The following is a 26,899-nucleotide window of genomic DNA, read 5'->3' on the forward strand; positions in this document are numbered from 1 at the left end:
TTAATTTGTTTGAATAGCAAAAAAACAACAGATGCTGGAAGTTTATATACTGAGAAAATCTTGTACAGGCGTTTACTAATACCCTCATTAATGAGATGCCCAGAAAACAGCACAAAAGCTTATTTGCTAGGGATGCTCCTTTGAAGTTTTAAGCAAACTAGAATCACCCCAAAAGTGGGTGCTACTGAGCTGAAGTTCTCACTGAATATTTTAAAATTGCCCTATCAAGATACTGTAGTACAAATAAATTTTCTCTTCCAAATATGCCAACCAGCATTTCCTAGGAAATAGTTAAAGGGAATGTACACAGGGTATTCATACAGATGGTCTTGTCGCTACCATAGTACCATTTGGTGACACAGCTATACCAATGTAGATCTCTGAAAATGCCATTCTTAAAATACAGTGGATTGAGCACCAACCTCTATCACATCTCACCACACAATATTTTCCCCACTTAAACACAAAATAATTACAAAAGCTCGTTATAAAAGATTCCAATCTAAACCTCTGTTCAACAACCATTTATCCCTTAAATAAATGCAAAGATTTTTGATTCCTCCATGCATTTCACATCTTGAGCACTGTCCATAATAGTACTTTCCTGATAAGAGTCTTAAAGTTACTTTTATCTTGTAATCATCATATCCTCCACACCAACAGTTTGATTTAATGTCAATAATCTATATATTATTCTTTCTTTCTGATAAGCTTTCATTCCTTTATAATACCTCAAGAACTTCCGTTTAGTTCTCCCACACAGGTTATAATTCTGGCACAATCCCGGAAGAAATGGAATAAATAGCCATTTACCATGAGTACAAACTATACCTACGACTGACTGTTGAAAATGAAGTGACATTTAAAATCCAAATGTTATTAGTAATTAACTCGAGTGTTGGGAATGAAATGTACTCATTAGCATATGATTATACCTTTTTTGTTCCGAGTGAACATACAAAACTGACTGCTGGAATACCTAATATAAAGCCAGGAAAATTAGAAGCTGACGCTAATAAGATAGTGTGGCATCTATAAAAGGGATTTTTAATTTATGTAACCAAAAACTGGAACCTACATTAATTGCTATTATATCAAGAATGTTTTCTGATGTCCACGGTGCAATGGGAACAATTACAATGCAAAATATACTTGAAATAAAAGGCTAAATTGACAATATATTTGCAAAGGCATAAAATATAACTGCTTGAGGGCAATTTAATAGTTGTGTCACAAAGATGTGGAAAGCAGAATTTAAGTTTGTGCATCAAGGTCAGCATAAAACAAAGTGCTAATGTTAATAAAGGATCTAAAACAGGATTTGTGGGAAAATTTGTCAGGATGCTGCAGATGTTGGATTTTATTTCTTTTTATTCTTGCCCAAGATGTGATAATGCTAGCGTCAGTTGCCCATCCCTAGTTGCCTCTGAACTAAGGAGATAGAGAAAAGCCAACAAGGAAGTCCCTTTTCAACAGACATGGTGAGGAATCTCTGTTTAGCCAGAGGGTGGTGAATCTGTGGAATTCATTGCCACGGATGTCTGTGGAGTCCCAGTCACTGAGTATATTTAAAGCAGAGATTGATGGGTTCTTGATTCGTGAGGACATCAAAGGGAGAAGGTAGGAGAATGGAGTTCAGAGGGATAATAAATCAACCATGATGGAATGGCGAAGAAGACTCGATAGGCCAAATGGCCTAATTCTGCTCCTATGCCTTATGGTCTACCACGTTCATTTAAATGAGATTGCAGGTAAAAGAATGGAATGCAAAAGGTAAAATAGGCCCCCCCCATTTTATTTCAATTCATATTAATTTATTTTTTGACCTAAGCCTATTAGCACAACTTTCCAACACATTGCTCCCTTTAGACTAAATATGTTTTACGTAGTTGCGGCAATCGTGTTGGAGCGAGGAGGGTCATGAGGTAAGTGTGAAACAGAGAATGGGTCAAACTTAATCCAGCCTGATATATTCTCAGAATAAAACTAAAAACACTATGTGAGATGGAGACGGGGAATGGGTATTCCATCAGCAAATGCAGAAACTTCCATCTATCACTTAATGAATGGACATTTAATCTTATTGCAGAACACCTGATCTACATGAAACTTTCCATCGTGTTTTTGTGTGTGTGTTTGTGTGTGTGTGTGTGTGTGTGTGTGTGTGTGTGTGTGTGTATATATATTCATAAAATTTTGTTGGTTCATAAATGAAATTAAAATATACTTTGAATTACCATTGAAATTTTGTCATGGTTTAAAATGGATTTAGTGATAATTAATTTCAGTATTTTATAAAAGGATCGATGTTGCTAATCATCCATTTCCAGTAAAACTACACAAAAATGGGTGATAAAATTAAGATCATAAGGTCAACATCTAAGAAGCTTGAATAGACATGAATTGAGGGTCACTGAACCTAACGGATTCATATTTGCAGATACATCTATCCAAGAATGATCAAGTTTTTCTACACGTTACATAGGGTCACTGTGATTTACTTGGACTATAGCTAACATACTAGAATTTGGACACAATTCTCTAACAGGAAACCTGAGGCAGTGTAGATCACTGGAAATCATATCAGTGGATATGTATCAAATGTTCATACATTTAGCTTCTATGAAGACAATTTGTATCACATATCATCAATTGGCTGGCTGGTTAGATTTTAGTTTCATTAATATGCTGCATTCATCCTTTGCCCTTCATTGAAACTTTGGATAGGGTTGAAATATGATAGAAATACAACGCACCAATCAGTGTGGAGATTTTTACACAATAAGAAAGTATCTTTTATTTAAAAAAAATTACACTGCACAGATGAGAAAAGGTGAGAATAATCAAAATGTTTTCATCAACCATAATACAGGCTGTGTGAGGTACCAACCAGTTATAACAATTTGTTAAGAAGTGTCTTTTACCATCACATACCTCATGTTTCAGGTCAATCGTAAAATCTGCAGAAAGGTTTTCATTCCTCAATCTTTTTGCAAGTCTGTTGGTGTAAGATATTAAATTAAAACAAAAGCTAAGTTTGAATAAATAGTTTTAGACACAGACAATATTCTTTATGCTAAATTAAATGATTTTCTTTCACTGTTGTATTAGAATTTCAAAGTGACAGTAAAGAATAAAATGAAAAAAGGTACATCTGCATATTTTTCTACACAAAATACTTCAAACATGATTTCAAACTACAATTAGGAGCTTTCATGTTTTCAGTTGAGAACAAGAAGCAGTGCTTTCTCCTTTTGATAATAAAAGTTAAAACCATTACTTTTGCTTTATTACAGTGAGCTACAGCCAGAAACTGGAAATTTAAGAGCGGAGGTCAGCACTATGTGACTTGTTTTTGTACATTACAATCAACAAATGAAAAATGATAAAGGCAGCGAAGTTACAGCTGCTATAGACAAGTTTACGTTGAGTTTGGGCTCACAAAGCTAAGTATAAGGTATGATGTTATATTATGTACAGTACTGTGCAAAAATCTTAGGCACCCTAGATTTTTTTTATAAGGTTTCAGATGGTATGGCCTCCACAGAGACCTGATTCCAACATCATCGAGGCTGTCTACGATTACCTGAGAGACAAAAGCAAGCGAGACCATCAAAGTTTTGCAGAACTGTGGCAAATTCTCCAAGATGTTTGGAACAACCTACCAGCTGATTTTCTTATAAAACTGCACAACAGTGTACCTAACAGAATTGATGCAGTTTTAAAGGCAAGGGTGGTCACACCAAATATTGATTTTAGTTTTTAACTCTTTACTGCTCTTCAGTAATTTTTGATATTTGGAAACTTTTCGTTTCATTATTTTTGACAGCATCTTTGCTTTTCAGATTTTTTTTTAACATGTGCTTGACTTTTGCACATACTGTATACTAATCAGTTCTGTTCCTAAATCCTATAAGTACTGGGGATCCAATGAACAATATCAAATTCTTTGATTTACTTAACCCAAATTGCACTGAATATAACACAACTGCTGGACAGTGAGCTATAGAAAACTTCTAGTTTAAAAAGGAGCACAATTAACATTATTTCTCAGTAGAAAATGAACAGATTAATCTCTATAGACTAGATTGGTTAAAAGCCCTGTTTCTGTGCTGTAGAGTTCGATAGCTCTAAACTAAGCACTGAGCATGTTAGGAATCTATTAAAGTTAGCACAGAATGCCAAGCTCATCATAAACTATATGCACTCAGAGGCCACTGTATTAGGTACAACTGTACATCTGCTCATTAGTGCAAATATCTAATCAATTGATCTTGTGGCAGCAACACAATGAATGAAAGTACAGTCGGCCCTCCTTATCCGCGAGGGATTGGTTCCAGGACCCCTTGCGGATACCAAAAAACGCGGATGCTCAAATCCCTTATTCAACCTGTCTAACTGCGGTGGACCTTAGGACCCAGCGGAACCCCGGACCTTATTTAATCTGTCTCAGTGCGGTGGACATTAGGACCCGGCGATGGAGCTCTGAATCCACAGTGTTTTTGTTCACGAAAATAATCACGATCGCAACTTAAAATAAAATGGAAATAATAAAGCGATCGGAAAGAGGTGAAACGCCATCGGTCATTGGAAAGGCGTTAGGCTACAGTCAGTCAACCATTGTAACAATTTTAAAGGATAAAGTGAGAAAAGCCCTGCCCCGATTAAAGCCACAATTATTTTTTAAGCAACGCAGTGGTTTAATTATTTGGGTTTTTGGGTTTTGGGGTTTTGGGTTTTTGATCCTTCACATCAACCTGGCAGGGATGGAGAGCACTTGGGAGCAGTCTGTCACTGGATCGAACTCGGGAATTTCCGTCCCCGAGCCTGGTGCTGAAACATACGTTTCTTAAGTGTTTTATATGCATAGAAAGGTAAAATATATACTATATACTAAGACAAACGTTTGACTAACTGACGCTAAATAATACCGGATCTACCTGTTCCGACTTACTTAGTAAGATAACTTCCGTTTTTTTTTCGATCCCAATCCATAATAACCTACACACATCCTCCCGTATACTTTAGATCATCTCTAGATTACTTATAATACCTAATACAATGTAAATGCTATGTAAAATAGTTGTTATACTGTATTGTTTAGGGAATAATGACAAGAAAAAAAAGTCAGTACATATTCAAACAACAAGTGCTGGAAGAGCACTTCCGGGTTTTCTCGGAAAAGATAATTAATTAACAATTTGCAGTGTTAGGGAAAGGAATTTAAGGGTGGGATTGATGGGGTGGCTGTACTGGCAGCTGTCATAGATTTGATCTTCTGAATGGTCCTCATTAACACTCATTAATATTTGAAAGCTATTTCACAGACCACATCCAAACGTAGCTTAGATACCAATGTAACCAATATGCTACTGTCATTACATAAACAACACCATCCTGTTGCTATAGAATTAGGATGAGGCTTTACTGCAAATAATTATAAGCATACCTATTACCTACCTGTTGACAAGTGGAATGCTCAAAGCCCAACCTGCAGCAAAATCTGGATACTTAAAAACGACTGGATCTTCAGCAAAAGCATAATGATGAATAATTGTAGATTGTTCATCGTACAAAGCCTTTCCTAAAAACCATTCCTGAAACAAATGGTTTACATATACAAGTTTAAAGTCTGAAAATATTCATGTGCACTCTGCACTTTAAGTGTGCTGTGAGCTCAAATAAAGCACAACCGAAAAATGATCCATTGTATAACTATACCAAACTGCAAAACTTAATTAGAAGCTGCCATTATATTGGCATTATATTCCATCAAATGTTTAAAGAGAAATGATTAATAAAATAATCATAATACCTAGCAATTTACAAACTTTTAATTATAAAATTTGGGATAAAATGCAAACATAATTTATGAGATCTTACTAAAATCAATAAAATTAGGCTGCTGGGATGCATGGCAAATGTGGATTAATTAGCTATAATAGTTTTCAACACTGTGTACTTGTTATTAAAATAAATACATATTGTGCAAAGGGAAATGCTAAAGCTCCTAAATGTTTCTCAGATACTGAAATACCTTTCTTTTGTCATATCTATTAAGGACCTCCAACAGCTTTGGTATTTTTATTCTTGTTTGTTCTTCACAAAAGAAAATCCACGATTTCTTGCCATAAGTAGTAGAAAGGCTGATGGGAAATAAAAGCAGCATTATCACAAGACAAATTTTTGATCCTAAATCATAGATATCCTTAGAATCATCTCCCATTAAGTGCTAATGCTTCGAGGTCTAGCTGAATCCTGTTCATGTATATTACTTCCTTTGGAATTATTCCCATGAGTCAACTAGCCTATCAATGCCACCAAATGAGAATAGCTAAGAGTTAGCAATAAATGATTCCTGCTTGCCATATGCTTCACTACTTCACTTACATTTTCCCATTTTTCATCTATAGGCTTTTACATAGTGATTTTCATTAACGAAAAATGTATGTTCCCCGAACAATGTGAAAAGATAAAGCAATGGCCCATATAAACCATCAACTTAAGAAAGAAGGAGTCACACATAGGAGTGGCACGTTGTTATCGACTTACCTGTGATCTGGTATGCATTTCGTGAAAGGCAGTGAACACAGACTCAACTGCCGCATTCAAAAGAAAATCTGATAAATATTTGACAGTAAACAATTGCATTTGGAGAAAGAGTAGAACAGGACTGACTGGACGCCCAGCAATGAGCCAGTACAGACCTGGTACTTTGAAGTGTGATAATGAATCACAGATTCTATGATTCTCGATCAGCAGCAAGAGAGGAAACTATGTTGAATGTAGTTTAATGGGGCAGAGAAAGGGAATGCACTGACACATTCACTTGTATCTGACCCAAGTATCACTGCAACTGCATTACTTTGCTTCACAAACCTGCTCTAATCAATCCCTGTCCTCACATCAAATTACCCTACAGGTACATACATCCATAAACTCCCCATATCGTCACCTGTTCAGTCTCCTCCTCGTGGGATACCATGCCTATCTTACACAGGCAACCTTAGCAAATGCTCTCCATTCAGCTTTACAATATATGTAACAAACAGAAGAATTGGTGGATATTGTGTACTTGGATTTTCAGAAGGCCTTTGACAAAGTACTGTAATGTATTGTGTGAGTATTCGTAGCTTCAGAGTGCGTATGACGTCAGGATGTGAAAAAGGGGTTGGATAAAAAATGGAAGTCTGGTGAATAAACGTGGGTTGTTCAATCTACACCGGTGTCCGAGTCACATCAATATTACATGGGTGTCAGAAGAAAACGCGAAAAATAAAAAGGAAGAGAAGACACGTAAAAGAGGTCACAGTTACAGCCACCGTCAAGTTTAAGCCTACAAGGTAATCTTGCTGAAAACTGGAAAATATGGATCCAGAAGTTTGAGCTGTTTTGCACCGCTAGCGACGTAGCTGAAAAGACGGAGAAAGTGCAATGTGCTACGTTTCTGCACGTAGCAGGAGAAGAGGCAATAAAGGTTTGCAACACATTTGTCTTCTAAGACGATGAACAAGAAAAAAATTGAAGTGTTGAAAAGAAAGTTTCAAGATTACTGCGAACTGAGAAAAAACCTACCGTACATCCGACACTGGTTTTTCACGAGGGCTCAAGGACCAACGGAGACCATAGACGCCTACGTAACAGATTTAAAACAAAGGCAAAAGACTGTGAGTTCGGACAACTGCATGATTCTTTAATACATGACAGGATTGTATGCGGCATACGAGATGATCAAGTGAGAGGCAGGCTATTGAGAGAAGCGGATCTTACATTAGAAAAGGCGATTGATGTTTGCCGTGCCAGCGAGATCACGTCGTCAGGTCAAAGTGCTCAATGAAGAGATTGAAGTGCACAAAATAAAAACTGTGAAAACTGACAAGAGTAGGACAAAGCCAGCTCCACAGGATGATCAAAAGGAAGTTAACTGCAACAGATGTGGTTATAAACATGGATACAGAAAATGTCCAGCCTTTGGTCAGACATGCAAGTTATGCCAGAAATCACTTTGCAAAGATGTGCAGATTGAAGGAGCATGCAAGGAAAATGCATGCTGTGGAACACAGTGAGGGCAACAGTGACATGTTCATTGGCACAGTTGAAGTGGAACAGGAGGTATGCATCAGGAATATTGACAATGCAGAGATGGAAGATGAAGATGATTGGACCCAAGATCTGATAATGAACAGGAGGAAAGTGACATTTAAGCTTGACACTGGGGCAAAGTGCAGTGTAATGTCAGCAGAAACACTCAACTCACTGGACATCAGAGGAAGACTGGAAAAATCCACCTGCAAGCTTGTTGCATATTTCAGCCACAAGACGGCACCATTGGGCAAAAAAGCACTCACCTGTGTGTACAAAGGACAAAAACACAAGATAGAGTTTGAAATAGTACAGCAACATGTTCCAGCAATACTGGGCAAAGCAACATGCACAAAGCTAGGCCTGGTGAAGCAAGTCTATGGTGTTGAAAAAGAAAATGACATTCTCAAAGACTTTGATGACTTGTTTTCTGGATTAGGATGTTTACCAGGGAAACACCATATCAAGATTGATCCAACTATTGCACCAGTTGTGCATGCCCCGAGAAAGATTCCAGTAGCTCTCAGGGATTGAGTAGTGGAGAAGCTACACCGAATGGAACAGATGGGAGTCATAACAAGACAAATAGAATAGACCGACTGGGTGAACAGTATGGTGACAGTGGTCACAGAAAAAAAGATGAGGATTTGCATGGATCCACAAGATCTCAACCAAGCCATCAAAAGACAGCACTATCCGCTGATCACGGTTGAAGAGGTTGTCTCCCGCATGCCTAATGCAAAATACTTTTCAGTATAGATGCAGATCAAGGCTTCTGGCAGATCAAGCTGGATGAAGAAAGATCCAAATTATGCACTTTCAACACACCCATAGGGAGATATCGTTTCCTGTGTCTACCCTTTGAGATTTCTTCTGCATCAGAGGTATTCCAGAGATCCGTGGCAGAAATGATTGAAGACCTGGACAGGGTGGTCAACATCATTGATGATTTGCTGATATGGGGTGACACAATTGAGGAACATGATCAGAGACTGAGGAAGCTCCTGGAGAGAGCACGTGAGTACAACCTAAAACTGAACAAAAGTAAATGTAAGATCAGAACTACAGAGATCAAATACATAGGTCATGTACTCAGCGCTGATGGGCTAAAACCAGATGATGAAAAGGTCCGAGCTGTGGTACAGCTACCACCACCCAAAGACAAGCAAGAACTATTGAGGTTCATGGGCATGATACAGTATCTTGCCAAATTCGTTCCCAACTTATCAGAGGTCAGCGCTCCACTCCAAAAGCTACTAGAGAGCAACACTGAATGGCATTGGGAAGACGAACAAAAGAAAAGTTTTGACACATTGAAGCAGTTGGTTACCAATGCACCAGTACTCAAGTTCTATGATGTCAATAAACCAGTGATCACGTCTGTGGATGCCAGTTCGGAAGGAATAGGAGCTGTTATACTGCAGGATGGGGGGCCTGTGGCGTATGGATCACGAGCACTTATGGACTGTCAACGCCAATATGCTCAAATCCAGAAGGAATTACTCGCCATAGTTTATGGGTGTGGGAAGTTCCACCAATATGTATATGGCAAAGAAATCCAGGTTGAGAGTGATCACAAACCACTTGAGAGCATCTTCAAAAAGCCACTCCACCAAGCTCCTATGAGGCTGCAAAGGATGCTTCTCAGGCTACAGAGGTACACTCTCACAGTCACCCATAAGCCAAGAAAAGAACTGTACATCGCTGATGCTTTGAGCCGTGCTTACCTCAAAGAGCAAAAGGAAGAGTTGCTAGGAAGAGAGCTGGAGGTCAACTGGGTTACACCTCAGCTACCCATCTCTGAGGAGAAAACGAACATGTTCAGGAAAGCGACTGCAGATGATCCTGAAATGCAAATGCTAAGAGATCTTACAATGAATGGATGGCCAACAGAAAGAAAAAATGTTCCAAAGGAAATGCAGAAATACTGGACATTTAAAGAGGAAATCAGCTATGCATCAGGACTAATGTTCAAAACGGCAAAACTCATCGTACCAAACCAAATGAGACAGAAAATGCTCAACAGAATTCATGAGTCACACCTGGGGATAGTGAAATGTAAAGAAAGAGCAAGAGACATTCTCTATTGGCCAGGTATGTCAACTCAGATAGAGGACATTGTGTCTCAGTGTGCTGTCTGTAATGAAAACAAAAACAGCAATACAAGAGAGCCTCTGCTTCCCCTACCCACTACCAGGAAGACCATGGGAGAAGATTGGCATAGATCTCTTTCACTACAATGGTAAAGAATATCTGCTTTGTGTGGACTACTATTCAAAATATCCGGAGATCACCAAGTTAAGTGACACATCCAGTCGAGGGGTCATTACTGCAATGAAGTCGACATTTGCAAGACATGGGATTCCTGATATTGTTGTTAGTGACAATGGTCCACAATATGCCAGTGGTGAGTTCAGAGGGTTCTCAGAGAGCTGGGAATTTCAACATGTTACTTCCAGTCCAGGGCACGCTCAGTCTAATGGACAAGCAGAGAACTGTACAAACTGTCAAGAACATGCTCAAGAAGGACATAGCAGCAACGGTGACCCTTACATTGCTCTGCTTGAATACCGCAACACACCGACTGAGGGTGTGGGGTTCTCTCCTGCGCAGCTGTTGATGGGACGTCGTCTGAGGTCCAAACTGCCAACATCCACAACTCTACTGACTCCTGAAGGTAATGCTCAAGTACATGACAAGCAAAAGTACAAGCAAATAATGCAAAAGAGCTACTATGACAGACATACAGTACAGTTGCCAGATCTACATATAGGTGAAAATGTCAGAATACAGACAGGGGACACTTGGCAACCAGCTGTGGTTGTGAACAGACATCAGCAACCAAGATCCTTCATAGTTGGCCGCCGGATGGAAGAGTCTACAGGAGGAACAGGAAGCATCTGCTGAAGACAGGCGAGAGTGAGTTTCCACGTACAGATGCAAAGGACATTTCCACAGATACAGACATGGAAACAAACAACACCAAGAATGACGCAGACCCCAAAAACACAGAGGTCACTCGAGAGACTGACACGGATGAAGGACAAGCACAGTCACAGTTGTATCGCACACAGCCTGGGAGACAAGTCAAACTTCCAGCTAGATACAGAGACTAGACATACAGTTTGAGGCAAAGTCACACATGTCATAAGGTCCAAGGGGTGCAATAAAAGGTTTATTAGTCTATGTTAGTAAAAGAAAATACAAGGCTGTTAGTATTGTAAAATACAACGCAGAATACAGTACAAGAAGGTAAGATTTTTTTTTAGTTTATGTTGTGGTTGTTGCACTGTAAGAACAGTATACCTAGAGGCATTCTTTTGGTAATTCACAGTGTTGTAAAAAAAAGTCTTGAGAAGGGGGATGTAATGTATTGTGTGAGTATTCATAGCTTCAGAGTGCGTATGACGTCAGGACGTGAAAAAGGGGTTGGATAAAAAATGGAAGTCTGGTGAATAAACGTGGGTTGTTCAATCTACACCGGTGTCCGAGTCACATAAATATTACAGTACCACACATGAGGCTGCTTTACAAGCTAAGAACCCATTTTACTATAGGAAAGTCACTAGCATGGATAAAGCAGTGCCTGATTGGTAGGAGGCAGAGAGTGGGAACAAGGAGAGCCTTTTCTGGTTGGTTGCCAGTGACTAGTGGTGTTCCACAAGGGTCTGTCTTCAGACCGCTTCTTTTTATGTTATATGTCAGTGATTTGGATGATGCAATTGATAGCTTGGTGGCAAAGTTTGGGGATGATACAAAAATAGGTGAAGGGGCAGGTAGCTTTAAGGTAGCAGAGAGGCAACAAGAGACAATAGGTGCAGGAGTAGGCCATTCGGCCGTTCAGGCCACACTGCCATTCACTATAATCATGGCTGATCATCCACAATCAGTATCCAGTTCCTGCCTTATCCCCATAACCTTTGATTCTGCTATCTTTAAGAGTTCTATCCATCTCTTTCTTGAAAGCATCCAGAGACTTGGCCTCCACTGCCTTCTGGGGCAGAGCATTCCACATATCCACCACTCTCTGGGTGAAAAAGTTTTTCGTCAACTCCGTTCTAAATGGCCTACCCCTTATTCTTAAACTGTGGTCTCTGGTTCTGGACTCACCCATCCGCGGGAACATGCTTCCTGCCTCCAGCGTGTCCAATTCCTTAATAATCTTATATGTTTCAGTCAAATCCCCTCTCATCCTTCTAAATTTCAGTGTATACAAGCCCAGTCGCTCCAATCTTTCAACATATGACAGTCCTGCCATCCCGGGAACTAACCTTGTGAACCTACGCTGCACTCCCTCAATAGCAAGAACGTCCTTCCTCAAATTTGGAGACCAAAACAGAAGGACTTAGACAGACTAGGACAATAGGCAAAGAAGTGGCAGATGGAATACAGTGTCGAGAAGTATATGGTCATGCACTTTGGTAGAAGAAATGAAAGATTTGATGATTTTCTAATTGGAGAGAAAACTCAAAAATCTAAGGTGCAAAGGGACTTGGAAGTCCTCATGCAGGATTCCCTAAAGGTTAATTTGCAGGTTGAGTCAGTGGTGAGGAAGGCAGATGCAATGTTAGCATTCATTTCAAGAGGACTAGAATATAAAAGCAAGGATGTATGTTGAGGCTTTATAAAACACTGGCGAGGCCTCATTTGGAGAACTGTGAGCAGTTTTGGCCCCCTCATCTAAAAAAGGATATCCTGACACTGGAGAGGGTTCAAAGGAAGATCATGAAATTGATTCTGGGACTGGAAGACTTGTCATATGAAGAGCATTTGATGGCTCTGGGCCTGTACTCTCTGGAATTCAGAAGAATGAGAGGTGACCTCATGGAAACTTATCGAATGTTGAAAGGTCTCGATACAGTGGATGTGGAGAGGACATTTCCTATAATAGGAAAGTCAAAGATCAGAGGACACAGCCTCAGAATAGAGGGATGTCCTTTTACAAAAGAAATGAGGAGGAATTTCTTTAGCCAGAGAGTGGTGAATCTGTGGAATTCTTTGCCACAGGCAGCTGTGGAGGCCATGTCTTTATGTATATTTAAGGCAGAGATTGATAGATTCTTGATTAGTCGGGGCATGAGGAGATAGAGGGAGAAGGCAGGGGGTTGGGGGTGTGAGAGAAAACAGATCAGCCATGATGAAATGCTGGAGCACACATGATTGGCCAAAGGAATTAATTCTATTCTTATAGCTAATGGTCTTATGTGCTATTAACGCTTCCTTTCCCACGTGCAGTTATGAAGCAGAACTGGAAGTTGAACTCCAACCATTTTGGAATACACAGCTGCAGAACTGGCAGAAGTACCTTGGCACGTCAGGCCATATATCACAGACGACTTGTGGAACACTTTCATATCAAATGGCCACTGGGCAAGTCACACTTGTCCAGCCTGACACTGTCAGAAGCAACAGAAACTGGAAGAGATGCACAATGAACACAAACTGTTCTTACTTGACAGTGCAAATCATAGCCTTGATCTTTAACAGTATTTTGCAGTATATCCAAGAACACTGCAAGGTATCACTCACTCATCTTATGCATTTGTGCGTCTAGCACATTTTCCTGCTGCCAAAAGTGAGATGCAGACAGTACTCTCAGGATGCAGAGGCAAAAGGACATTGTGTGCAGTGATTCCAGCAAGATATAAATAACTACCAACATCTCAGATACCCAGTTGCAATGGTATTCAAAATTGTTGATGGGCAATATCCTTTGCCTTTAAACGCTTTGAGCCAGGCAAGGCAAGCCACACTTCTCAGAAGCAACTGAAGTTATACTGCTTGGGAAACAAAGAACTAGGAAGAGAAATTATACAAGTATCATGCAAACAAAAATGCACAGAGATCCTCATGGAAAGAGGTTCTTGAGTAAATAAGGGTAAAGATATTAACTTTAGTAACATAAACTATATGATTATGGAGGGAGCGAATACACTGGTATCAATATTCCCAGAAATCAGTGCTGTAGCAGTGATCTGTTCACCCAGTTGTTCAGAATCCGCATCAACAAATGGGATGAGGGAACTGAGTGTAAATAGATTAAGTTTGCAGATGATAGAAACCTAAATGCAACGTTGGCTATGAGAAAGCGCAGCAGCACAGCTTCAAAGAGATAAGAGTGAGGACCAGACCTTGAAATATGAAATATGCAGTGGAAAAATATAAAGTTATCAAAAGAGTGGAAAAGCAGTATGTGAAAGGTGTAGCTGGTGTGAATCATATGTTTATTCACTGAAAGATAACGTAGGTACAGCAAATCATTAGGAAGATGGTAGTATGTCTTCTTTATTCCAAGAGGATTTAAGTACAACAGCAGAGATGTCTTGCACAAATTATTAAGAGCCCTGATAACATTTGGAATAGTAAGTACAGGTCTGGCGTCCTTTCGTATGGATTTACTTGTATATGAGAGAACAAAGCAATGTTTCATTGAATTGATAATCTGTGTTGGTGATTTAGTTATATGAGAAGGGATTACGGAGTCTGAGTTTTAGAAGAATGAGAGGTGATGTCATTGAAATGTACAACTTTCGAAAGGAACTTGGCAGGGTAGATGTAGAATTAGTGTATTCCTGGCTGAGTGTCTTGAATCAGCAGTCACAATCTTGAAATAAAGGACCAGCTATTCAGGACTGAGCTGAGACGAGAAGAAATTTCTCACCGATCATGAAATTATCTTTGTATTTATTTACCCAAGAGGGCTGTGATGGATAGCACAATTTTTGATGTTGTGCAAACAGAGGATGTGAGGCAACCGTAGAAAAGTGGCAATGAGATAAAATCTGCCAGGACATTTTTGAATGGTGAAGCAGACACAAAAGATTGAATGACATTCCCCTGCTTCTATTTCATGCGCCTTTTCCTATTCCCCTTTGCCCTCTGGAGCAGCTGGCCTTTGAACAGCAGATTACTGCTCTTCTTTTTGCTTCTGGTACTGTTGGGGCTACCCCTCATGCTGGTGTTGATTATCACTTTGGTCCTCAGCTAAGATATAAAGAAATAGAGCTTAAGTAGCATCCCTGCTGACCTGATAAATCTTAGCTCCAAATTGCAGAAGACACAGCAAACTTCTGAAGTCGCAAGTATACATCTCCAAGATTGTACAAAAACAAAGTTTGCAATGGAACTGCCAATGTTGGTGTTTACACGGAATAACTTCAAAAAAAGCAAGCATGCTTCAGATGTCCATTCTCAGTGCACCCCAACTACCCAGGACATGTTCTCTTCTCGCTGCTGCCAACAGGAAAAAGGTACACGTGCAACTTCACTTGCCCCATAATTGAAATGTTCCCACAACCTATAGACTCACTTTCAAGGACTCTTCATCTTATGTTCTGGATATTTATTGCCTATTACTTAATTAATTTATTATTATTATTTCTTTCTTTTAGTATTTGCACAGCTTGTTGCCTTTTGCACACTGGTTGAACATCCAAGTTGGTGCAGTTGATTGATTCTGTTATGGCTATTATTCTATGGAATTATGGAGGATGCCTGCTAGAAAATGAATCTCATGGTTGTATATTGTGACTATACCAACTTTGATAATAAATTTACTTTGAACTAGCTTTAAGTTTAGGAGTATTAAATGGCTATACTCAATATCATCATACAAGAAGCAGCATCTGTCATCAAGGATCCCCACCATCCTTTTCTTGCTGCTACATCACCAGGGTGAGGAACAACTACCTTCTCCATCGGGTTCTTGAACAAACCGTAGTTATTATCAGAGAGCCATGTTTATTATTGCAGTAATTATCACATTAACACAAAAAGTTGAAAAGCTGCTTTTGCTGAAGAGATTCGACAGATGCTGGAAATCCAGAGCAACACACACAAAATGCTGGAGGAACTCAACAAGTCGGGCAGCATCTATGGAAATGAATAAACAGTCGATGTTTCAAGCTGAGACATTTCTCATACACTTCCTAATACATTGTAGTTTACATAGAGATCAAAAGATCTGAGGTAATTGCATGACATACTACTAAATCTTCTCTGCTTTAAACTTTTAAATGCTCCAAAAGTCATTGCAATTGACAAAAATCATTTACAAATCTCATAATTTATAAGATGTCATGTTGAAACTACATAATGTACTGATTAACCAACCCTTGCAGCACAGTTTATAATAACAAGCTTCAAAATATTTATATTAGCATATGGGAGAGATTACAAAGAAGTGCAAACAGAATTACCCCAAAATGAGAAAAAATTAGAGGATGGAGGGTTCTCTGAGATCTGTCAACTGGAAATAGCATTGATAAAGTACAACAACAATGCTACAGATTTAAATGAGTGATGGTTTTCATCTCACCTGCTACCAGGAATTTTCAGACAGGAAACGGTGGGTTGACCTTGGTGGCCTGAACAGAGCACCTCTGATGCAGCAAAACATTGAGGCATCGAGTCACAGACAGTGCAGCACGGATACAGGCTCTTCGACTCATCTAGTCTGTACCAAAGCGTTAATCTGTCTAGTCCCATTGACCTGCACCCTGGCCTTCATCCTCCATACCTCTCTCATCCACGTACCTATCCAAATTTCTCTTAAACGTTGAAATTGGCCCCACAACCACCACTTGCTCTGGCAGCTCATTCCACACTCTCACCACCCACTGACTGATGGAGACCCCCCCTCATGTTCCCCTTAAACATTTCACCTTTCAACCTTAACGCGTGACTTCTAGCTATAGTCTCAACCAGCCTCAGTGGAAAAATCGTAATCTACAGCACATTACAGGGCCTTCGGCACACAATATTGTGCCAACTATGTAACCTACAATTGAAGTAAGGAATAGATTTCAAAGTCTAGAAATAGAATCTGCTGAAGATGATAGCAATCATGTAGAAATGACGTTTAATGCTCGAAAGCAACACGCATCAAAGTTGCTCGTGAACGCTGCGGGCCAGGTAGCATCTCTAGGAAGAGGTACAGTCGACGTTTCAGGCCGAGACCCTTCGTCAGGACTAAGGGTCTTGGCCTGAAACGTCGACTGTACCTCTTCCTAGAGATGTTGCCTGGCCTGCTTTGTTCACCAGCAACTTTGATGTGTGTTGCTTGAATTTCCAGCATCTGCAGAATTCCTTGCGTTTGCAAAAATGCTCTAAAGGATGCCTTAGTAGAATCAGCAAAGTCAGTGATTCCTAAAAAAGAAAAAAGCACAAGGAATAAATGGATGACAGATGAAATCAAAAATCTAATGGAAGAAAGAAGACAGAAGAAAGCAAATCCTATAGAATATAAGTCCTTAGATAAAAAATTTAAAAGCTTATGTCAAAAAGCCAAAGAAGAATGGTTAAACCAGGAATGTCAGCAAATTAGAAAGAATCCTTATTACTGATCTAAAAAGGTTACATCAACAAATCAAGAATATCACTGGTAAAAAGCTCCTCTGTCCTTCAAGTGGATGTTTGAAAGCAAAGGACATGGAAAAAGATGAGATAATGAACAGATGGACTTAGTATATTTAGGAATTGTTTGAAGACGATCAAGGCGAAAAACCAGAAATTAAGAAAACATTGAAGGTCCAGGTATTTTAAAATCTGAAGTTCGTAAATAAGATGAATCAATAAATAAGATGAAGAAAGGAAAGGCAGCAGGTCCTGATGAATTAGAAATATGAACAAATTATCGCCCTTGAAGATTATGGAATTGAAATACATACTGATTTAATCAAGGACATTTATGAGACTGGAATAATACTGGAAGAGATGAAAAAATCAGTATTTATCACTCTTCGTAAGAAAAGAGCAATAGAATGTGAATTACATAGGACCATAAGTTTAATTTGTCATATTACCAAGATACTTCTAAGAATTTTGATGACAAGAACTAAAAGTAAGATACACGCTGAAATAGGTAAAGAAAAATGTGGTTTTGTGAAAGACAAGGGTACAAGAAACGCAATATTGATGTTAAGGATACTATCAGAACGAGCTATTCAAGTGCAAAAAGATTTGTTTGTTTGTTTTATTGACTACACAAAAGCATCTGATAAAGTGAAGCACAATAAGTTACTTGAAATATTACGGAAAACTCTAGATCTAGATTTGAAAGACCTCCGCCTAATCAGAAATCTGTACCGGGAACAAACTGCCGCTGTAAGAATAGATGGAGAAGTGAGTCAGTTTACGAAAATCAAGAGAGGCGTTAGACAAGGGTGTGTTTTCTCCCCTGATTTATTTAATGTGTACAGTGACACAATATTACAAAAAATAAGACATCTTGGGAATCAAAGTTGGTGGTGAAAACATCAATCATTTCAGATATGCAGATGACACTGTGTTAATTGCAAGTACGGAGGAAGAACCACAAAACTTAATTGATATAGTAGTTGAAGAAAGTGCAAAAATGCATCTATCAATTGCAAAAAGACAGAATGTATGGTGATATCCTAAAAGAAGCAGATTCCTATCTGCAGGCTGAGAATAAACGGGAAAGACATAAAACAAGTACAGAACTTTTGCTACTTAGGAAGCTGGGTGACATCAGACAGCAGGTGCGACATGGACATCAAAAAAAGAATAGGGATGGCAAAAAACACATTTACGAAAATGAAGAGTATACTGACCAATACTAAACTAGGCATGACACCCCGCCTCAGAGTACTGAAGTGTTATGTTTATCCAGTTATGTTATATGGCTCAGAATGTTGGACAATATCTAGTAACATGAGGAAATGAATTGAAGCAGCAGAGATGTGGTTTTTGAGGAGGATACAAAGAATATCATGGACAAAACGAATATCTAATGAGGATGTCATGAACAGAGGAACCACAAAAAGAGAAATAATGTATGAGATCATGAAAAGGCAATGTAACTTCATTGGACATATGATTAGGAAACAGGAGTTAGAATGCACAGTAATTATGGGAAAGCTTGAAGGGAAGAAAGCTAGAGGAAGACAAAGGTAAATGATGATGGAGACAGCAGCCAAAGAACTGGAAATGAAAACCAATGAATTGATCCACTTGACCTGAAACAGGTGTGTGTGGGCCATGGCAGTCAAAGCTCAAACTGGGCATGGCACCTGATGATGATGATGTAACCTACTCTAGAAACTGTCCAGAATTTCTCTATTGCATAGCCCTCTATTTTTCTAAGCTCCATGTACCTATCTAAAAGTCTCTTAAAAGACTTTATTGTATCCGCCTCCACCACTGTCGCTGGCAGTGCGTTCCAGACACCCACCACTCTCCGTGTAAAAAAAAACTTACCTCTGACATCCCCCTTGTAACTACTTCTTAGCACCTTATAACCATCTCTCGTGTTAGCCATTTTAGCCTTGGGAAAAAGCCTCTGGCTGTCCACACAATCAATGCCTCTCATCATCTTATACACCTCTATCAGGTCACCTCAATTCCTCCGTTCCTCCAAGGAGAAAAGGAAAAGTTCACTCAACCTATTCTCATAAGGCACGCCTTCCAATCCAGGCAGCATCCTTGTAAGTCTCCTCTGCACTCTCTCTCTATAGTACCCACATCCTTCCTGCAGAGAGGTGACCAGAACTGAACACAGTACTCCAAGTGGGGTCTAACTAAGGTCTTATATAGCTGTAACATTACCTCACGGATCTTGAACTCAATCCCATGGTTAATGAAGGCCATCACACCATATGCCTTCTTAACACTGTCACCTGCTTAGCAGCTTTGAGTGTCCTATGGGCACGGACCCCATGATCTCGCTGATCCTCCACACTGCCTGGAGTCTTACCATTAATATTATATTCTGCCTTCAAATTTGACCTACTGAATAGAACCACTTCACACTTATGTGGGTTGAATTCCATCTGCCACTTCTCAGCCCAGTCGCTATGCAACCTCTGACAACCATCCAAACTATCCACAACACCCCAAACCTATGTGTCATCAAAATTATATCCCTCATATAATTTGTATCCCTCTATCCAATCTCCCCTCAATCCTCAACATCTAGGGTATAAAATCCTAACCTACTCAACCGTTCCCTATAACTCAGATCCTCAAGTCCTGACATCTTTGTAAATTTTCTCTGCACCTTTCAATCTTATTGACATCTTTCCTGTAGATAACTGATCAAAACTGCACACAACACTCCAAATTAGGCCTCACCAACATCTTACACAATTTCAACATAACACCACAACTCCTGTACTCAGTAAAATGATTTATGAAAGCCAATATTCCAAAAACTTTCTTTACGACCCTATCTACCTGTGACGCCACTTGCAAGGAATTATGGATCTGTATTCCCATCTCACTGTTCTATTGCAAGGGGCTTGACAGGAGCATATGAAGATAAAAGTTGACACCAAATAAGAGAAGACATTAGGACATTTTGTTCCCAATTACTTTCTGATGCTATTCTAGAAGGTGATCTAAAAGATAGTAAAAATATGAAAGAGAATCAAGAATATTTTTGTGGCATTTTTACTCCAAGATGAAGTGCCAGTTCTGTTTTTACAGTGATCCAAACAGGAGATACATTTTCAATGTTTTGCTGTGTTAATATGAAGTTATGCAAGGGACAGGTTTACAGATGTTTGTTCAAATGCTTGCTGACAGAGATCACAATAATGCACTTTTACAAATATGTCAGTCTAAGTGTTGGATCATGTTATAGCCATTTTTAAGCACCATGTGACTCATGTTCATCTTAACACAGTGAGTTGGAGATCATCCCAGGTGAAGCAGTGTGAGACAAGAACAGAACCATGCATTTCCACACCCAAGCAGCAACAGTACACCTGAAGATTTTATATTTCACGCACCAAGTGCTGGTGATTTGTGCAATGCACATTTCCATTTTTTAACTGGCATCAATGAGTGTATTCGCTTCAACAGAAGTAGAAGCACAATGCCTTAACCTGTTCTATTTTCTATCGCCAGGAGATTCTACTGACATCAGAAGACCTCCAGAAGACTGGTCACTTTGAGAATCAACTCCAGACTTCTCAAACACCACCTAAGATCCACAGATTATGCTAAAAACATCAGTGTGCTTTTCCCAAAACGAAGGCACTGAAATACTGTTGGTTTTTAAAATCTTCACAATCCTTTAAATTCCCACTATTTTTTACTCTATTACATACCCTTTCTTTTGCTTTTATGTTGTTTTGGACTTACTTTGTCAGCCACACTTGAGTCATTCTCCATTTAGAATACTTCTTCTTCTTTGTATGTATGTATCTTGCCCTTTCTGAATTGCTCCCAGAAACTCCAGCCAATGCTGGTCTGCTGTCATCCCTGTTACTGTCCTCTTCCAATCAACTCTGGCCAGCCCCTCGCTCATGCCTCTATAATTCCTTTAACTCCAATGTAATACTGATATATCTGACTTCAGCTTCTCCCGCTCAAATTGCAGGGATCACTGCCTCCCAAGTGCTTCTTTACCTTTAGCTCCCTCATCAAGTCTGGTTCATTACACAACACCAAATCCAAAATTGCCTTTCCCCTAGTGGGCTCAACCACAAGCTGTTCTAAAAAGCCATCTTGTAGGCATTCTACAAATTCCCTCTCTTGGATGCAGCACCAACCTGATTTTCCCAATCTTCCTGCATATTGAAATTCCCATGACTATCGTAACATTGCCTTTTAGACATACCTTTTCTATTTCCCATTGTAATTTGTAGCCCACATCCTGGTTACTGTTCAGCAGCCTCTATATAACTCCCATCAGGGTCCTTTCACAGTTACAGTGTTCTAACTCTACCCACAAAGATTCTATATCTTCTGATCCTACATCAGCTCTTTCTGAGGATTTGATTTAATTTTTACCAACAGAGGCACTCCACCCCATCTGCCTAACTGCCTGTCCTTTCAGTATAATGTGTATCCTTGGATGTTAAACTTCCAACTACGATCTTCTTTCAGCCACGTTTCAGTGATGCCGATGTCATACATACCAATCTGTAACTATGCTACAAAATCATCTGCCTTATTCGGTAAAATCTCTTACTCACTCTTCCTTCAGTTAGTCCTGACGAAGGGTCTCGGCCTGAAATGTCGACTGTACCTCTTCCTAGAGATGCTGCCTGGCCTGCTGCGTTCACCAGCAACTTTGATGTGTGTTGCCTTATTCTGTATATTGCTTGCATTCAAAGATAAATCTTTAGTCCTGTATTCATCAACATTTTTGATTTGGTCCCAAAGTTACACTACAACTCATCCCACTGACTACAATTTTGCTCTGTCATCTGCCTGTCCTTCCTCAAGTCTCCCTCCATACTGCATTTAGTGGTATACCAACTGCCACACCCTCAGTCCTATCACTCTGGTACCCATCCCCCCCTACCAAATTAATTTAAACCCTGCCCCAACAGCTCTAGCAAACCTGCCTCGGATTCAGGCGTAACTCGCCCCTTTTGTACAGGTTGTACCTCCGCCAGAAGAGAATCCACTAATCCCAAAGTCTGAAGCCCTGCCCCTGCACTAATTCCTCAGGCATGCATTCATTTGCTGAATCATCCTATTCTTACCCTCACTGGCATGTGGCACCAAGCAGTAATCCAGGGATTACTACCTTGGAGTTTATGCCTAACTCCCCATATTGTCTTTTCAGGACCTCATCCCTTTTCCTACCTATCAATATATATATCACAGCTCTTGGCTGTTCAACCTCCTATTTAGAATGCTTTGGACCCAATCTGAGACATCTCTGATTCTCTCACCCGGGAAGCAACACACCACTCGGGTGTCTCATTCACATCCAGAGAATCTTCTGTCTGCTCCTCTAATTGTCCAATCTCCCCTTACTACTGCACTCATCTTCTCCCCCCTTCCCTTCAGAGCCATAGCAACAGATACAGTGCCAGAGACATGGTCGCTGCACCTTCTCCCTGGTAGGCCGTCCCCCTCAACGGTATCCAAAGTGGAATACTTATTATTGAGGGGGATTGCTACAGGGATACTCTGCACTGTCAGCCCATTTACTTTCCTGCTACTGACAGTCACCCAAGTACCTGCCTCCTGAGACTTCCTCCCCTACCTCCCATAGCTCCTATCTATCTCCTCTGTTTCCTGTACGAGTCAAAGGTCATCAAGCTGCAGCTCCAGTTACTTAACATGTTCTCTGAGAAGCTGCAGCTCAGTACACCTGGTGCAGATATGGTTATCCAGGAGGCTGTATGTCTTCCAGTATTCCCACATCTTATACAAAGAACACCACACAACCTCTGGAGCCATCCTCACTGCACTAATTATGCACTAAAGATAAAGAATGAAAAAGAAAATTTACAGAAGCTTACCTCGTCCAAGCTTCGTCACTCTAACACTGATCCACTCCAAGATTGGCCACTCTGCTTGTCCCCACCTTCTTTTTAATTTTTCTTTGCTAGCGAATTGCGACTCAATTGGGCCGCTGTTAAAAGCTGAAAGCCCGTGAACACCCCTTTTTAAATCTCTTGCCCGACCTGTGTGTAGCCTCCTCTCAAAGGTCCATTGGGCCACCAGGAAAAAATATGATTTCTCTGCATTTCCTGACGTATGAACTGTTCATTAAAGAACTCAGATTTCTGCATAAGATACATTTTCTATGAGGGTCTTCAGTCTGAAGATATAAGCAACGGTGTTTAAATCATCTTGGCGTCTTCTGAGATCATGATATTTCTTTCAGGATTGCTCACTGTACAGAATTCATCGTGGAATAAAATCCCATTGACTTTTTTCGCTCTTTCCCTCTCACAGTAACTCCTTGCCTGTTCTTCATCTTCCTCTGTTGCTCTCCTCCCCCCTTCTTTCTTCCAAGGCCTTCTGTCCTATGATACTCCCCCTTCTCCAGCCTTGTATCCCTTTTGCCAATCAACTTTCCAGTTCTTGGCTTCACCCCTCCCCCTCCTGTCTTCTCCTATCATTTCGGGTCTCCCCCTCCACTTCCCACTTTCAAATCTCTTACTATCTCTTTTTTCCGTTAGTCCTGACAAAGGGTCTCAACCTGAAACATTGACTGTACTTCTTCCTATAGATGCTGCCTGGCCTGCGTATTCCACCAGTATTTTGTGCGTGTTGCTTGAATTTTCAGCATTTGCAGATTTTCTCGTGTTTAGACTTTTAAACTCCCTGTTCTGTTTCCTCTATAACAGAACTGTCATATTATATCATCATCATCAGGTGCCATGCCCAGTTTGAGCTTTGACTGCCATGGCCCACACACTCCTGTTTCAGGTCAAATGGATCAATTCATTGGTATTCATTTCCAGTTCTCTGGCTGCTGTCTCCATCATCATTTATCTTTGCTTTCCTCTTGCTTTCTTCCCTTCAATCTTTCCCAATATTACTGTGCATTCTAACTCCTCTTTCCTAATCATATGTCCAATGAAGTTACATTGGCTTTTCATGATCTCATACATTATTTCTCTTTTTGTGTTTCATCTGTTCATGACATCCTCATTAGATATTCGTTTTGTCCATGATATTCTTTGTATCCTCCTCAAAAACCACATCTCTCCTGCTTCAATTCATTTCCTCATGTTACTAGATATTGTCCAACATTCTGAGCCATATAACATAACTGGATAAATGTAACACTTCAGTACTCTGAGGCGGGTTGTCATGCCTAGTTTAGTATTGGTCAGTATACTCTTCATTCTTGTAAAGGTGTCTTTTGCCGTCTCTATTCTTCTTTTGATGTCCATGTCGCACCTGCCATCTGATCTCACCCAGCTTCCTAAGTAGCAAAAGTTCTGTAGTTGTTTTACGTCTTCCCCATTTATTCTCAGCCTGCAGATAGGATTCTCCTTCATTTCGGATATCACCATACATTCTGTCTTTTTGCAATTGATAGATAGACCCATTTTTGCAATTTCTTCAACAACTATATCAATTAAGTTTTGTGGTTCTTCCTCCGTACTTGCAATTAACACAGTGTCATCTGCATATCTGAAATTATTGATGTTTTCACCACCAACTTTGATTCCCAAGATGACTCTTATTTTTTGTAATATTGTTTCACTGTACACATTAAATAAACACACCCTTGTCTAACGCCTCTCTTGATTTTCGTAAACTGACTCACTTCTCTATCTTACAGCAGCAGTTTGTTCCCAGTACAGATTTCTGATTAGGCGTAGGTCTTTTGAATCTAGATCTGGAGTTTTCTGTAATATTTCAAATAACTTATTGTGTTTCACTTTATCAAATGCTTTTCTGTGGTCAATAAAACAAACAAATTTTTTTGCACTTGAATAGCTCATTCTGATAGTATCCTTAACATCCATATTGCATTTCTTGTACCTGTGTCTTTCACAAAACCACATTGTTCTTTACCTACTTCAGCTTGTATCTTACTTTTAGCTCGTCATCAAAATTCTTAGAAGTATCTTGGTGATATGACTCATTAAACTTATGGTCCTATGTAATTCACATTCTATTGCTCCAGGTTTCTTAGGAAGAGTGATAAATACTGATTTTTTTCATTTCTTCTGGTATTATTCCAGTCTCATAAATGTCATTGATTAAATCAGCAAGTTTTTCAAATCCATAATCTTCAAGGGCGATAATTTGTTCTATTACTAATTCATCAGGACCTGCTGCCTTTCCTTTCTTCATCTTATTTATTGCATTACGAATTTCAGATTTGAAAATACTTGAACCTTCAATGCTTTTCTTAATTTCTGGTTTTCGCCTCGATCGTCTTCAAACAATTCCTGAATATACTCAGTCCATCTGTTCATAATCTCATCTTTTTCCATGTCCTTTGCTTTCAAACATCCACCTGAAGAACAGAGGAGCTTTTTACCAGTGATATTCTTGATTTGTTGATGTAACCTTTTTGGATCAGGAATAGGAATTCTTTCTATTTGCTCACATTCCTGGTTTAACCATTCTTCTTTGGCTTTTTGACATAAGCTTTTAACTTTTTTATCTAAGGACTTATATTCTATAGGATTTGCTTTCTTCCATCTCCTTTCTTCCGTTAGATTTTTGATTTCACCTGTCATCCATTTATTCTTTGTGCTTTTTCCTTTTTTAGGAATCACTGACTTTGCTGATTCTACCAAGGCATCTCTTAGAGAGTTAAATTTCATTTCTACATGATTGCTATCATCTTCCACAGATTCTATTTCTAGACTTTGAAATTTATTCCTTCCTTCAATTGTAAATTTTTGTCTTAAGTTTTCTTATTTAATTAAGTGTAAGTGGTCAAGGGATTGTTCAGGTTTTTGCTTCTTTAGTTTTTTATGTTTTACTTTTACATGACATACTACTGGGTTGTGGTCACTATTATAGTCTGCACCTGGATATGTTTTGCATTGATTCACTGAGTTTCTAAATCTTTGGTTTATGGTAATAAAGTCAATTTGATTTCTAGTGTTATCACCTGGACTTTTCCAGGTCCACAATCGTCTTGGATGGTTTGTAAAGTAGGTATTCATAATGTCCTGATTATTCATCTTGCACCATTCTACTCATTTCTCACCTCTTGCATTTCTTTCCCCTAGTCCAAATTTTCCTATGGTATTTCTAGCAGCACTTTGACCTACTTTAGCATTTAGATCTCCCATGACAATAACAATATCTTGAGAATTGCATCCATTCTTTGCTTGTTCAAGCTCTTCATAGAATTTATTGACAAAGTTCGTATATCCTCATTTGTTCCATCTGTTGTTGCTGCATATACTTGTATAATTGCTAAATCAAATGGTTGTCCTCGGAATTTAACAAGGAGCACATTTTCTGATATTGCCCAGTGTCCTAGAACACTTGTTGCCATGTTTTCATCCATAAGAATTCCTACTCCATTAGTATGGGATGTTCCACAAGAATAAATTAGTGTTTTATTTCTATGCTGACATGTTCCAGCAACTATCCAACCAACTTCACTAATACCCATGATGTT

General features: G+C 39.4%; 1 protein-coding gene across 3 annotated transcripts in view; it reads right to left on the bottom strand.

Moving 5' to 3' along the window:
• b3glcta (beta 3-glucosyltransferase a) overlaps positions 1–26,899 on the bottom strand; it is a 192,895-nt gene that overhangs the window by 84,054 nt on the left and 81,942 nt on the right. For all 3 annotated transcript variants that reach the window (XR_011886565.1, XM_072262943.1, XM_072262944.1), the window contains exons 6-8: positions 6,038–6,146; positions 5,461–5,597; positions 2,935–2,998 (exon numbers count right to left, since the gene is read on the bottom strand). Coding sequence is in view for 2 of the 3 variants with exons in the window: in XM_072262943.1 (XP_072119044.1) it covers positions 2,935–2,998; positions 5,461–5,597; positions 6,038–6,146 (310 nt within the window). In the remaining variant the exon portion in view is untranslated. The remainder of the gene's footprint in view (positions 1–2,934; positions 2,999–5,460; positions 5,598–6,037; positions 6,147–26,899) is intronic.

This window comes from Mobula birostris, chromosome 7 (genome assembly GCF_030028105.1).
Source record: "Mobula birostris isolate sMobBir1 chromosome 7, sMobBir1.hap1, whole genome shotgun sequence".
In the NCBI taxonomy this organism is placed as follows: Eukaryota; Metazoa; Chordata; class Chondrichthyes; order Myliobatiformes; family Myliobatidae; genus Mobula; species Mobula birostris.